General features: G+C 43.7%; 1 protein-coding gene across 2 annotated transcripts in view; it reads right to left on the bottom strand.

Annotated features, from left to right (window-relative positions):
* SECISBP2L (SECIS binding protein 2 like) overlaps nt 1–15049 on the bottom strand; it is an 85781-nt gene extending 70732 nt beyond the window's left edge. For both annotated transcript variants that reach the window (XM_068275418.1, XM_068275419.1), the window contains exon 1: nt 14749–15049. In XM_068275418.1, the coding sequence (XP_068131519.1) occupies nt 14749–14766 (18 nt within the window). In that variant the 5' untranslated portion in view covers nt 14767–15049. The remainder of the gene's footprint in view (nt 1–14748) is intronic.
* Nucleotides 15050–15411: the final 362 nt, after the last annotated feature.

Below are 15411 nucleotides of genomic sequence, written 5' to 3'. Positions count from 1 at the left end.
GGGCTGGAGGAAGCCTCAGGTAAGTATAAATCCTTGTGCTAAAATTGTCTCAGGTACACTGCTCGTACAAATGCTAGATGGTTCTCATCCGAACTGAACACTCAAGGCCACCATACACATGCTAAGCAATGCTAGATGATTCTCTGCCAAACTGAACACTCAAGGCCACCATACACATGCTAAGCAATGCTAGATGATTCTCTGCCAAACTGAACACTCAAGGCCACCATACACGTGATAAGCAACCCCGAGTGGCCACTATGGTTACCCCATAGTGTTGCCGAGAGATCCAGAGTGCCAGACTGTTTTGGCAAAGTGTAGGCCATGCCCATTGTTCCCTCTATTCATCTTGCTGTGTCCCTTTATTAAACAACAGAATGTGTCGCTAGCCTGTAGGCTATAAACATGTCTAAAGCACCTGAATGGTCACCCAAGGGTTTGAGTTTTGATCCCTGTGGGCAACAGTTATTGTGCACGTGTACACTTTCAGTCATTAGCCCAGAATGAACAAAAAAATAATACAACTGTGCAGGTGGTCCAATTTGTCAATGCCACATTCCGTCCTGTGCCTGAATGTGGTGGTGCTGAGTAAATAAAACTGCTGAACTAAGTAGATCAGCTTGGGACCCAAATCAGCAATGGCAGCTTTCAAAACCTCTCAAGTAAAAGGACCAAACCAATTTTGACCTTTTAGCGCTCCTCCATTTCATTCGCCAATAACTATCACAACTAAATTATCTATATCTTGTTTTTTTGCCACCAATTAGGCTTTCTTTGGGTGGTACATTTTGCTAAGAATTATTTTATACTAAATGCATTATAATGGGAATAACAAAAAAAATTGAAAAAAATTCTTAGTTTTCAGCCATTATAGTTTTAAAATATGACACACTACTGTAATTAAAACCCACGTATTTGCCTATTTGTGTCAGTCACTAATTACAAGCCTTTATTTGCAAAAATAACAGTAATATACCCTTGTGACATACCGTATATTCCGGAGTATAAGACGACTGGGCATATAAGACGACCCCCAACTTTTCCAGTTAAAATATAGAGTTTGGGATATACCTCGCCTTATAAGACTACCCCTCTTCCAACTTACACCAAATAACAATTTTAAAAAATTGTATACTGGTGCTATGTATGAACAGATACTGGTGTTGTACTGTCTGTGATACCCAGTATATAACAGTATATAGTCAATTGACTGGTTGGATTGGTCAACTCTCCCTCTCCCTAAGTGGATTGGTCAGCTCCCCTTTTCTACCTGTTTATCAGAACGGTATGCAAGAATAGATCGCGCTGTGCCCATAAAACATGCCTCTTTCACCTGTCTGGCCCACCCTCGTATCCTATTTACCTCCTTCTCTGCCTCTCAGATCTCACACATGTGCGCCTGCGCCGCTTCACTACAGTCCTCAGCAGCGAGACCTGAGAGGCGGTAACAGGATAGGAGGTATCACCCGGCATCAATGACACCTGGCGTATAAGACGACCTCCAACTTTTCAGAAGATTTTCAAGGGTTAAAAAGTAGTCTTATACGCAGGAATATACAGTACATATTAAAACATTGAATCCCTAAGGTACTTATTTACATTTTTTTTTTTTCAGAATTTTTTTTTATGTATCTTTTTAATATGCAAATGTTTTATTTTGGTAACTATGGGAGAGGTTAATTTTAATGGGATATGTAAGTATTTTTATTGAAGCAATGTATGCAACTGTAATTTTACTATTTGGCCATTAGAGGTTTCGAGGTTTACTATTTGGCCATTAGATGTTTCGTTGTCATTGATCACAGGCACTTAGATCGGTGAATGCTGTGTTCACATTAACGGATCTGTGCACTAATGGGCGGTAAAGAGAATGCGTGTGGGAGCGCGCACAACAGTGGTGGGGCGGTAGACTAATATCTACATCCCTGGGACTTCAGATATAGTTCTGAAGGGCGAAAATATACAGCAACTAGTTAACATGAACCCGAGGTGAAAATAAACTGAGGAGATAAACAAATGTGTTATCCTCCTACTCCTAAAAAATTACGTTTTTTAGATAGCCCATGGTTTTATTTAAAGAGAACCCGAGGTGGGTTCTAAGAATACTATTAGCACACACAGAGGCTGGGTCTGCATATAATGCCCAGCCTCTGTTGCTATACTTTCTCCCCAAAGGCCCCCCCCTGCGCTCTGCTGGTCCCCATAAATCAAATCACCGTGCTAGCAACACGCAGCTCGTCGCTAGCAAGCCGTTTACATCCACACTGTCACTCTCCGCCATTCCCTCTATATCGTCGCTCCCCGCCTGCGTCCCTTCCCTCTCCGCTGATTGGAGGGAAGGGATGCAGGCGGGGAGCAGTGATACAGATGAGGCGGGGGAGCGGCAGAGAGTGACAGTGTGGATGTAAACAGCTTGCTAGCGACGAGCTGCGTGTTGCTAGCACGGTGATTTAATTTATGGGGACCAGCAGAGCGCAGGGGGGGGGGGGCCTGGGGGGGAGACAGTATAGCAACAGAGGCTGGGCATTATATGCAGACCCAGCCTCTCTGTGCTAATAGGATTCTTATATCCCACCTCGGGTTCTCTTTAATAATGTAAACATTTACAAAGTAGATTGAATGTTTTGTTGTCTCTGCTCATTGGAAGACTATTAAGTGTCCCTAAATGAAAATACATGAATCATTTACCTTTTTCTATCTCCCCCTGCTCCTAGAAGTTGTATTCTAACAGGAAAATGTTTATGGCTGTAATTTCTGATCAGTGATGTTCTCTATATTCATGACAATGTACAAACAAGACAGAAGCTTTTACTTCCATGCCTAAAAATGTATTCTTTCAGGCAGCAAAACAACAAGTAAAACAGCTTGGTTGTTAATGTTTTTCACTGTACATACACATGTTTAACTCATCATGTCACCTCGAGAAACTTTAAAGTGAACCAGAGATGAAGCACCCTCATGTATTTTACCATATATATCCGCGGGAACAGAGAAAACAGCTACCTTGCTCTCTGTTTTATCCTTCACTGCTCAGCCTGCTTGTTACTAGCCCTGATAAAATCCCAGACTGGGCATTCAGTCTGGCTTTGCTCAGGAATCATTATAGCTGAGTCATTATAGCAGAGCCAGAAGGGGGCAGGCTTGTGCTTGAAAAGACACTAGAGAAGACAGACTCCGCCATAATGATTCCTGAACAAAGCCAGACTGAATGCTCAGTCTGGGATTTTATCAGGGCTGTTAAGAAGCAGGCTGAGCAGTAAAGGATGAAATCGAGAGCAGGGTGGGCGTTTTCTCTAATGTTCCCACTGATATATATGGTAAAATACATGAGGATGCTTTGTCGCTGCTTCACTTTAGGGCTATGAAGCTTGATGGAGATCTGATGTACAAGAAGTGGAGGAAAATCTCCAGTGTATAAAACAAACAGCAATAAAACCAAAAGAGGTTCTGTAACATTTCCACACTAAAGAATGAAAACAATCAAAAACCTTATAGTTGGTCGATAAAATACATACCTATTTGACTGCTAAAAACAGCTGGAAGGTCATCTAAACTTTCTCATCTACGCACAGTAATATACAAGTAGATAGCTATAGTTTAAAGTATGTATGGATTAATCAAAAACCGTAAACTGAATTGTCCTTTGTTTTCTGTAATCCTAGTGGACTCGCTGACAGCTGCATATAGAAGATGTCACTAGTAGGAACAAGCTGGTATTAAGCCCATATCCAAAGTACTGTATATTTCTATAAAATGCCTTTGTGTATTGTCTCAAAAACATAGGCTGAATGACAAAATTGAATTTGCAGGTTTCCTTTAGACCTAGCATACAAGTGTCTTCCATATAATCTTATTTGGTAGTGAAGCAGCTAATAACAAAAATTACCATGTAGTAAACACACTTGTAACATCCAATCTCTTGGAAATGAAATACTTTAAGGCTCATACACACATGATCAAAGCCGATAATGACAGCCTCAGCCAAGGTACAGCGACCCCCGACCCCAGCTCTGCAAGCGATCCATCCAGCAGATGAACTCACCGGAATAATAGCAGACTCCATTGTGCTTGCGCCCACCCGGCTACCCCGTGACATCACGTAAAATACACAAGTAAATACACAAGTAAATACACAAGTAAATACACAAGCGCTGTCAGCTACGCAGCCGATTTCCCATCTGTCAGTGTTGGCCAGCAATGTCGCCTGAGGGATCAAGTCCCAATCCCAGACAGGCGACATCAGTCAGCAGTGTGGGCCTTAAAGAGACTCATAGATGAGTCATGAGGCTGTTTTTTTTACTTACCCGGGGCTTCCTCCAGCCCCATAAGCATGGATTCATCCCTCGCTGTCCTCCCGCAGTCCTCATAGAATCCTCCGTTCAGCCTCAATCAACCCCCGGTATGCAGCTCAGTCTGACTGAGTGACGTCAGCTGGGATCTTCTGCGCTTGCACAGAAGGTCTGCGCATGCGCAGAAGGCCCCTGCTGATGTCACTGAGGCGAGGGACACTTCCAAACTTATGGGGCTGGAGGAAGCCCCAGGTAAGTAAAAAAAACTGCCACATGACTCATCTCTGAATCTCTTTAAAGGAGAACTGTAGTGAGAGGGATATGGAGGCTGCAATATTTATTTCCTTTTAAGCAATACCAGTTGCCTGGCAGCCCTGATGGTCTATTTGCCTAAAGAACTGTCTGAATCACACCAGAAAACAAGCATGCAGCTAATCTTGTCATATCTGTCTAAATTTGTCAGAAACACCTGATCTGCTGCATGCTTGTTCAGGGCCTATGGCTGAAAGTATTAGAGGCAGAGGATTAGCTGAATAGCCAGGCAACTGGTATTGCTTAAAAGGAAATAAATATGGCAGCCTCCATATACCTCTCACTACAGTTCTCCTTTAAAGAGAAACCGGGACCAAGGATTGAACTTTATACCAATCAGTAGCTGATATCCCCTTTCCCATGCTAAATCTTTTCCTTTTCTCAAACGGATCATCAGAGGGCTCGGTATGGCTAATACAGTGTTGAAACCCCTCCCACTGTGTGATGTCAGGACCATGGTGCTGACATCACACTGTGGGAGCCTTGTTGCATTGTGGGAAATAACTGTTTCCAACTGCCAAAAAAGCAAGCATGATCTCCTTCCACTGACATCATCTGCCAGTAGTAAAACTGTCGCCATGTGATAAATGTCAGAATGTAAATCAGGAAAGAGAGAGGAAAGACTTTACAATGGGCAAACATTGACAACATCAATTATACATAATTATTGTAAAAATTAAGCACTTTTGTTCATTACGTTATTTTCACTGGAGTTCCTCTTTAAGGCATACTGGTGTTGAACAAGAAGATCGACAAATATGCAAATTCTTGTTCAGTTACAAGTGAAATGTGCTTCAAGGCAGGAAACTTTTCACAGGGCAAATCAGATTTGGAAACTGCAATATCATTCTCCTCGTCCTTGCACGTGTTTCCTGTGAGCTTTTCTTTCCCTTCCAAATCCGAAAAGCATACTAATAAGTTAACTGATGAAGTACATAAAATTTACTTCATTAACACCTTAAAAACAAGTCAAATTTCCTTGATGTTCCCTTGAAACCTCTGAGAAAATACAACAAAACATATCTGAAACATTTCACATTCCGGTCAATAAAATTCAGTCAACTAACAAATTAAATGTGAAAATCTATTTAGAGACTTCAATGTGACAAGCCTGGTGCTGTGACTGACATTAAAAGGAATGACAGTAATGTAGCCAAACGAGATGCACTATGAACAAGGTTGATTTCAGGAAAGTTCAGCAACTCATTAGTTGTAAAAACATTACACTTACATGAATAATGCAAACGGATCACATTAACATGAACTACAATAGCAGCATTTTGTGCTACAAAGATATACGAGTTTAGCATATGCCTATTTAAAGAGACTAACAAAATTTTCAGCCTTATTTCTTCTATCCTATAAGTTCCTATACATGTTCTAATGTGGTCTGGATTACTGCAGCCTTTCCTAATTGCACAGTGGCTGTATTATCTCTGTTAAATTATCTACAGGATCTTCTCAAAAAATTAGCATATTGTGATAAAGTTCATTCTTTTCTGTAATGTACTGATAAACATTAGACTTTCATATATTTTAGATTCTAATACACACAACTGAAGTAGTTCAAGCCTTTTATTGTTTTAATATTGATTATTTTGGCATATAGCTCATGAAAAACCCAAATTCCTATCTCAAAAAATTAGCATATTTCATCCGACCAATAAAAGAAAGTGTTTTTAAAACAAAAAAAGTCAACCTTCAAATAATTATGTTCAGTTATGCACTCAATACTTGGTCGGGAATCCTTTTGCAGAAATGACTGCTTCAATGCGGCGTGGCATGGAGGCAATCAGCCTGTGGCACTGCTCAGGTGTTATGGAGGCCCAGGATGCTTCGATAGCGGCCTTAAGCTCATCCAGAGTGTTGGGTCTTGCGTCTCTCAACATTTCTCTTCACAATATCCCACAGATTCTCTATGGGGTTCAGGTCAGGAGAGTTGGCAGGCCAATTGAGCACAGTAATACCATGGTCAGTAAACCATTTACCAGTGGTTTTGGCACTGTGAGCAGGTGCCAGGTCGTGCTGAAAAATGAAATCTTCATCTCCATAAAGCTTTTCAGCAGATGGAAGCATGAACCCACTTTTGAACCAGAAACAGTGGCAGAAGCGCCTGACCTGGGCTACAGAGAAGCAGCACTGGACTGTTGCTCAGTGGTCCAAAGTACTTTTTTAGGATGAAAGCAACTTTTACATGTCATTCGGGAAATCAAGATGCCAGAGTCTGGAGGAAGACTGGGGAGAGGGAAATGCCAAAATGCCTGAAGTCCAGTGTCAAGTACCCACAGTCAGTGATGGTCTGGGGTGCCGTGTCAGCTGCTGGTGTTGGTCCACTGTGTTTTATCAAGGGCAGGGTCAATGCAGCTAGCTATCAGGAGATTTTGGAGCACTTCATGCTTCCTTCTGCTGAAAAGCTTTATGGAGATGAAGATTTCATTTTTCAGCACGACCTGGCACCTGCTCACAGTGCCAAAACCACTGGTAAATGGTTTACTGACCATGGTATTACTGTGCTCAATTGACCTGCCAACTCTCCTGACCTGAACCCCATAGAGAATCTGTGGGATATTGTGAAGAGAAAGTTGAGAGATGCAAGACCCAACACTGTGGATGAGCTTAACCTTCCTGGCGGTAAGCCCGAGCTGAGCTCGGGCCATGCCGCCGGAAGGCACCGCTCAGGCCCCGCTGGGCCGATTTGCATATTTTTTTTTTTGCTGCACGCAGCTAGCACTTTGCTAGCTGCGTGCAGTGCCCGATCGCCACCGCTACCCGCCGATCCGCCGCTATCCGTCGCGCCGCAGCCGCCCCCCCCCCCCAGACCCCGTGCGCTGCCTGGCCAATCAGTGCCAGGCAGCTCTATGGGGTGGATCGGAATCCCCTTTGACGTCACGACGTCGGTGACGTCATCCCGGCCCGTCGCCATGGCGACGGGGGAAGCCCTCCAGGAGATCCCGTTCTTTGAACGGGATCTCCTGATCGCCAGAGGCGATCGGAGGGGCTGGGGGGATGCCGCTGAGCAGCGGCTATCATGTAGCGAGACAAAAAAAAAAAAAGATTTGCTGCCCCCTGGCGATTTTTTAGCAAACGGCCAGGAGGGTTAAGGCCGCTATCGAAGCATCCTGGGCCTCCATAACACCTGAGCAGTGCCACAGGCTGAGTGCCTCCATGCCACGCCGCATTGAAACAGTCATTTCTGCAAAAGGATTCCCGACCAAGTATTGAGTGCATAACTGAACATAATTAATTGAAGGTTGACTTTTTTTGTTTTAAAAACACTTCTTTTATTGGTCGAATGAAATATGCTAATTTTTTGAGATAGGAATTTTGGGTTTTCATGAGCTGTATGCCAAAATCATCAATATTAAAACAATAAAAGGATTGAACTACTTCCGTTGTGTGTATTTGAATCTAAAATATATGAAAGTCTAATGTTTATCAGTACATTACAGAAAATAATGAACTTTATCACAATATGCTAATTTTTTTAGAAGATCCTGTAATCTTTCCTCTGACGGCTTTGTCGGGCTCAGGCAGGAATGTGCTACTCGGTTTGTAATAGGATAGAAGCTATACACACCCTCTCCGTGCCCCTGCAGGCATTGTGTGAGTCACAGACTAAGCTCCTCTTTGCCTATCACACTCTGGTTAGAGGCCATGTCTTTTGTTTGTAAACACGGTCTAAAACTGGCAATTACAAGCCAGGATCGCAGCAGGGAGTGGCAGAAACAGCACAGAGGGGCCCAGGAGAACATAATGAATAGAATGGTATGCTTTTTATTGTGAGAATTTTAGAGTACAGATTCTCTTTAAAGCAGAGGAGAGAAACCATGCACAAGTAGATAACACAGATTTGAAAGCAAGTTAACATATAAAACGTGAGTCTTGAGGAATAGTCCAAAATTTTATATGAAATTCTTTAGGAGACGCATCATCCAACTTCCTAATTATGACTAAAAAGTAGTCTCAAGTTAGGTCTAGCTAATCGAATTCATGATTGTAATGAGGCTTAATTGCCTCAGGTGTGCGGCTGGAAGAGAGGGGGTGAATTACTCAGCTGCCCGCTTCTTCAATGCGTATCACAGCCTCGCACGTGTCCAATGGGATGCGTTCCACGACTCAGTACCGCACACTTCCTCCTTTTGGCCAAAGGAGGAAGTGCGCGGTCCTGAGTCATGAAACGGCTGTGATACGCATAGAAGCAGCGGGCAGCTGTGTAATTAACCCCCTCTCTCCCAGCCGCACACCTAAGGAAATTATGCCTCATTAGAATCACTAATGCGAGTAGCTAGCTACTCGTAATCACTCGTAAACACATCCCTATCCATAATAAGTGCAATTTTCTTTTTCAACCTCCATGGCGGTAACCCAGAGCTACGCCCGGGCTAGTCGCTGGGAGCTCAATGCAGAGCAATGGAGCGCAGCAGGCGTTTTACTCTCCTCCCGAGGGATCCAGACGCAGGCAACCATTCTACTTCCTCTCTACGGAAGCTCAGAATCCCTCTGGTGAGATCGCCGTTAGTGATCTCACTACAGAGTTACAGCGCCACCAGGAGGATAGAGGGAAAATTGCAGCACTGGAGCCCAGGGAGGTGAGCGAGTGCTGAGGCTGCTGCTGGCTTTCTGGCAGCATGATTTTTTCCTGCTTTTAGGGTCTGAAATGTTCAGAAAATACGCTAAAATCCAGAAATAATCATACCGCCCAGGAGGTTAAATGTTCATTTATATCTATTCCATCCTGTTAGCCCAGGTGGGTGGCGCGGTCCTTTTAGTGTGGGTTCTCTAAGCATCAGACAAGGAGCAAGAATTTAAACGGGCAATAAAAGCATGAGTTTTTAAGTGGACCTCAACTCTTGCACAGGACAGAAGGAAAACAGAGAAATGCACCTTGTATGCATTTAGAGAGTTTAGCCTGTCTAATTCCCCCTCATCCGTGTCTAATCGCAAGTTGTAATTTGATCTCTCCCGTGTCAGCTGACTGTCACAGCAGATAAGCTCACCTGAAAGCACAGGATGTTAATATGTCTGCTTCCGTGAAAGCAGGAAGTAGAAACACTGCAGATTTATTGTAGGATTTGTATCAGCTGTAATAAAGAAATGTTTTTCTTTAAAAGGACTCTGAGCACCTCTCATGGGCATGCCTTTAAGCCAGACGACTTCCAACAAAGTCGTGCTATGACCGCTCTGAGGGAGCCTCTTGCAATGGCCATGCGTGTCACTTCCTCTTCCAGCTTCACTCAGTGATGCACTTCTCTAACAGAGAAGACAGGGGTGACCCGGAAGGTATAACATAGCCAAGATGGCAGCCTCAATTTTTAAGTACTTTGCCGTACTGGTTGCATACCCATTAGAGGTGCTTGGAGTCCCTTTAAAGGTTACTATGCTGTGTGTCTTTTAGAGCAGAGGAAGTTCTGAGTTCAGGTCCACTTTAACCCACATCTCTCTATCCTAAACTAAAGCTTGGCTGGAGTTCCACTTTAACAAAGGCATTCTGTATTAACTTCCAAGTACTTTTAGGCCCCATTCACACCTAAGCGCAAAACGTTGGCTTGCGGGAGTGATTTTTCCGCGATTAACGCAGGAAAAAAAAAATCACTGGACACTGCAGCGATTTTCCGCGATCGCTTTTAGCGCTTCTATAGCACTAAATGCGATCGCCAGGAAATCGCCTGAAAATGGTGCAGGCTACACGTTTGCATTTGGCGATTTGCGTTAATCGCCGGCGCCCAAGTGAGAACGGGCCCATAGGGTTTTATTGTACTAGCGCTTTAAAAAGCTCTAGCACTTGAGCGTTTTGCCGAAATCGCCAGCAAAACGCTCTAGTGTGAATGGGCCCTCAAAATCCACCTAAAATCACATCCAATGTGCACATTTCAACGGAATGAGTGTTTCACAGCAGCCCAAAAAAAAATGCCACGCACTAGCAGGTTACCTGCAAATAAAATCTTAAGGTCTCTTAAGGCACATGTATAGCATATCTGCTTTCTCATACAATAGTTATTCCTTGTAAACAATTTAAAGAGAATCTGTATTGTTAAAATCGCACAAAAGTAAACATACCAGTGCGTTAGGGGACATCTCCTATTACCCTCTGTCACAATTTCGCCGCTCCTCGCCGCATTAAAAGTGGTTAAAAACAGTTTTAAAAAGTTTGTTTATAAACAAACAAAATGGCCACCAAAACAGGAAGTAGGTTGATGTACAGTATGTCCACACATAGAAAATACATCCATACACAAGCAGGCTGTATACAGGCTTTTCTTTTGAATCTCAAGAGATCATTTGTGTGTTTCTTTCCCCCTGCAGCTAACTTATACTGAAGTGTCAGGCTGTTTCTTCCAGCAGAGTGCAGACAGCTCTGCCTGTATGTAATTCCTCAGTATGTGAAAGCCCAGCCAGCTCAGAGGAGGATTTATCCAGCTTGTAAAAGATAAGAGAGAAGAGAGAAGCTGCACTAATCTACATAATACACAGGCAGTGTGCAGAGAGGGTCCTGGAGGGGGGAGATGCATCACAGAACCACAACACTGAAGAACTTGGCAGCCTTCCAGACACAGGCTGACAAGCCTGACAAGAGAGAGATAAGTTAATAGTAGAATGTGCTGCAGTAAGCCAGAACACATTAGAATAGCTTTTGAAACTTGTAGGATGATAAAAAACAGGATGCAATTTTTGTTACGGAGTCTCTTTAAATGAGATGTATGGCTCAATTATTTAACAGATGTGTGGACATGATAAGTCTATTTTATTTACCCCTGCTAAATAGGAATAGTAAATTGATTGGGAACCCTCAGATCTATCACATTTGCTCATAACAGTTGATGGGCAGTTTATTTCTATGTTCGCAAAGTTACTACATATTTTTTTTTTCTAAGTTGTTTTTACACCGTTTCTCTCGAAGTTATTCTGATGATGAATTAAGTTGGCCTACACTTGAATATTGCTACATTCAGGCTACTTACACACCAGGACATTGCGTTTAGGGGACGTTATAGGGCACATAACGTGCCCCTAACGCAACGCCTGGTGGCGTTGAAGCAGGACGCTACCAAGAGCCGCGTTACAAGCAGCTCTTGGTGCGCCTGCTCTGTCGGAGGCGCTGCGGAGACCACGTGAGCGGAGCTCTCCGCATCACGTGGTCCCGCCAGCCAATCCGCGGCCACTCCAAAGAGTAAACACTGCAAGTGCAGTGAATGCCAAGTAGCCATGTGCCTGGCTACGTAGCGGCCTCTCCCCGCCTTCTCTCCGCCCCTAAAATAAATAAAAAAAACCCGTACTGAGCATGTGCAAACAGTCTAATGCGGCTTAGCCACGTATAAAGTACTGCATGCTCTTGACGTGAAGCGTTACTGTGTAACGCAACGTGGGCACTGTGAACAGCCCATTGATTTTTCATTGGTGTGCGGTGGGGGTGCGTTACAGGCTGCTCTAATGTGCGCCTGTAACGTCCCACTGTGAAAACAGCCTCAAAGTGGGCGTTGCATCCACTGTAACAGCAGAAATGCGAAAAAATGAGAAAGCAGCACCACACATTATTTGCGCATTGGGTCACATACAGTGAAGCATACAGTCAATAAAAAGTATGCTTCTCTGTACCTGTTACACACTGCAACACACTGGGCCGCTGCAAGCCGTTAAACAGCACCCACAGCAGCACTGTGAATGGCTCTAAAAGTGATGCAATTCAGCGTGGAAAACTGCATTACAAAGCGGCTGTTATGCTGCACCGCAACACAGAACATAGCCTTACTGGTTCACCTCAGCTACAGTACAGTAACCATTTTACAAATGTAAATACCTCCAAAAATCCATCAAATCTCACATGACCTGAAAGTTCCTAAGCAAATCCCTGAATGCTTTCTCACCTAGTACATTTATGGATATTTACAAAGGCAAGATTGTCAACACCAAATCCATGTTGCATTTAAAATTTCCACTTTACCTGAAAACTGCAACAAACATATCAGCTCTCAGGCCTGGAACCCACTGCAAACCGCAAACGCTAAACGCAACCGCTAGCGTTTTGTCTGAGCGGTTTGCAAGCGGATTCATGCGCGTTTTTGGTCGTGTTTTGCAACATTGTATTTTTTTCCCCAGCGGGTGCCTAGCGTTTTGCGTTTTGCGTTTTTATCCTGATTGGTCCTGTGAATTATTTTTCATTTTGTTACAGTGTGCTGAACCGCAAAACGCTAGCAAAACCGCTCAGTTTAGGTTTTGCTGAGCGTTTCTGCTAGTGTTTCAATACTTTGCATTGAAGCGCTAACGCTCCCAAAATGCTGCATGTCCTGCGTTTGCGTTTCTGAGAAACGCAAACGCTCCTGTGGAAGTTGCCCCATCCATTAACATTAGCCCAGCGTTTTGGCAAACTGCTAGCGTATCGCAGTGCTGCCAAAACGCTGCCAAAAGCGCTCCTGTGGGTTCCAGCCCTCAAAGATACTTTTTGCAATTTAATGTTACAAAGTATCTTTCCATTTAAAACTGCTGCCAGCTATGATTTTTTTTAAAGAGTTTTTAGCAAGCTTGGACTCTGTTTAGATTATCAGTGAGATGCTAATTTTAAGTTTATTGCACATCTGTTTCAAATTACACCAGTTAAAACCTGGTATACACATCCAATTTTTATTGACCAATATTACCACTACTAGGTAGTAAGTAGTATGAGAGCTTAACTACACAATCTGTTCAGAGTATTCAAAATCTGTTGGGCCTTAAACTACATGGAAGCAGTGAAATTGGCCAATTAAGATTGCATGTGCGTACGCACGTTAAGAACTGAAGTCAGAGGCTGCTGTATTTTAATTGGCTTTTTGTCAGGCTACATGCAATTAAGCATCTGGTTGATAACGTCTACACCCCCGTTACTCTTTCATCTAGTTACGTGATGGGCACCAAAAATGGACTCTACCATATTGTTGTAGCGCTTAGCGCCCATATTCCATAACCATTATTTTTGCACATTTTAGTTGCTCACATGTTAACATGCTGAAAAAAGGTCTACCCTTGTACACCATACATAGCTGACTAGTATCATCCTACTTCTCTTTCTGGTGTAGAATAATAACGCAATAATCTCTACCAACACTGAAATATCAGTACTGTATCAGCTTGGGATGTTTTGTTAGCAAAGAAAAAAAAACACTGTACAAAGTCACAAGGAAAGCATTAAACGAAGAATATAAACATCTATGTACTTTGACATGTTCCAAGACAGCTTTAGAACAGAGTGGTGCTGGGTGTTGTCAGATGTCTCTGATTTACAGCGACTGTCACAGTTTCTAAATACAGTACGTATACTCTATGTCCCAAGTAACTTTGTTTCATTGGAATCTAGACCATAACAAAAAATACTTAAAGAGGAACTGTCGCAAAAATCTTAAAATTGAAAACACATAAATAAGAAGTGCGTTTCTTCCTGAGTAAAATGAGCCATAAATTACTTCTCTCCTATGTTGCTGGCATTTACAGTAAGTAGAAGAAATCTGACATTACCAACAGATTTATTTTGGGCAGTTGGACGGAGCAACTGCCATTCACTAAGTGCATTTTGGAAAAAAAAAAAGAAATCCCTGTTAACCCCCTCATGAGGAGATGGGCTGGTCCAAAACCTGTTGGTTCTGTCAGATTTCTACTTCCTACTGTAAGTGACAGCAACATAGGAGAAGAGTAATGTATGGCTAATTTTACTCTGGAAGAAATATGCTTGTAAATTGTATAGGTTTACATATATTTTAAATTTTAAGGTTTTCGTGACAGAGGTCCTTTAAATTTTTCAAATAATTGTCATTGTCTTCTAACGTTTAACTCTTAAAGGTTTGAAGATAGGATAAGGGATGTAGTGGGTTGCTATGTAGTGGCTTTGGATCCTGCTGGGTGTGAGATGAGTGAAAAGTTGTGGCATGAAAACCACACATCAATATATACTGGCAGCTATGGAGAGATGACGGGTGTGAAGTGTACAGGGCAACAAGTCACTTCTGCAGGACGGCAGACCGCTAAGTGACAGAACAGTGGGGTCAGCACTGGGGGTGGCATTATGGTCTACAGCAAATAACTACAAGTCCCAGCAAGCCACGCTGATCAGCCCTCAGAGGACAGTGGCACTTGCTGCTGGGAGCCCAGGGCTGCCTGTGAGGTAAGCAGCATGCAATACCTGCTCGTTCATCTCCATGGTTGCCGGGCCTAGTGCTGAGGAGCCGCCGCCGCGTATACAGTCAGCTGGAAGCTTCCTCTAGTCAGCGTGTAAACAGGGAGCCATGGCAGCAGCGCCAGCTTCGTCCATCTTATTCCTGCCCGCTCTCCTTCCTGTCCCCGGGCTTGTTGTTCTCACCACCTCGGCCTCTACTCACACCCTGACTGACTGACTGAGCCGCCCAACTACGTAACAGCCGCTGTAGCGGCAGCCGCGGCCCTGGGCGGAGCAGCCTGTAGTGTGACAGGGAGTCAGCTGTGACGGAAGCCGCCCAGGGCCACTCTGTGTCAAACGTGCGCGGTCCCTGTCACTGTGCACAGCTCACGTCACGGCAAGGCTGGCCTGCCAAATCGAGAATACAGGCATAGCACAGAGCTACTGATCAGAATATGGGTGTCATCAAGTAGATAGTTCTAGTTGCTTACTAGAAATTAGCTTGAATCAACGGACGCTTTTTGCTACACATGAACTGGGATGAACACAAGCAGAACTTTTTTTTTTGGGGGGGGGGGGGGGGGGGGGTGTTATATGAAATGGCTGCAAAGGTCTGTGCCTTGGGCAGCTGCTGCCCAATTGGGCGTCTGGAGATGGAAAAGGTGCAGCTGCAAGTCAGGTGCAGCACTT

The sequence above is a fragment of the Hyperolius riggenbachi genome, chromosome 3 (assembly GCF_040937935.1).
Source record: "Hyperolius riggenbachi isolate aHypRig1 chromosome 3, aHypRig1.pri, whole genome shotgun sequence".
NCBI classification, from domain to species: domain Eukaryota; kingdom Metazoa; phylum Chordata; class Amphibia; order Anura; family Hyperoliidae; genus Hyperolius; species Hyperolius riggenbachi.
This window is presented reverse-complemented; position numbering and strand designations above follow the sequence as displayed.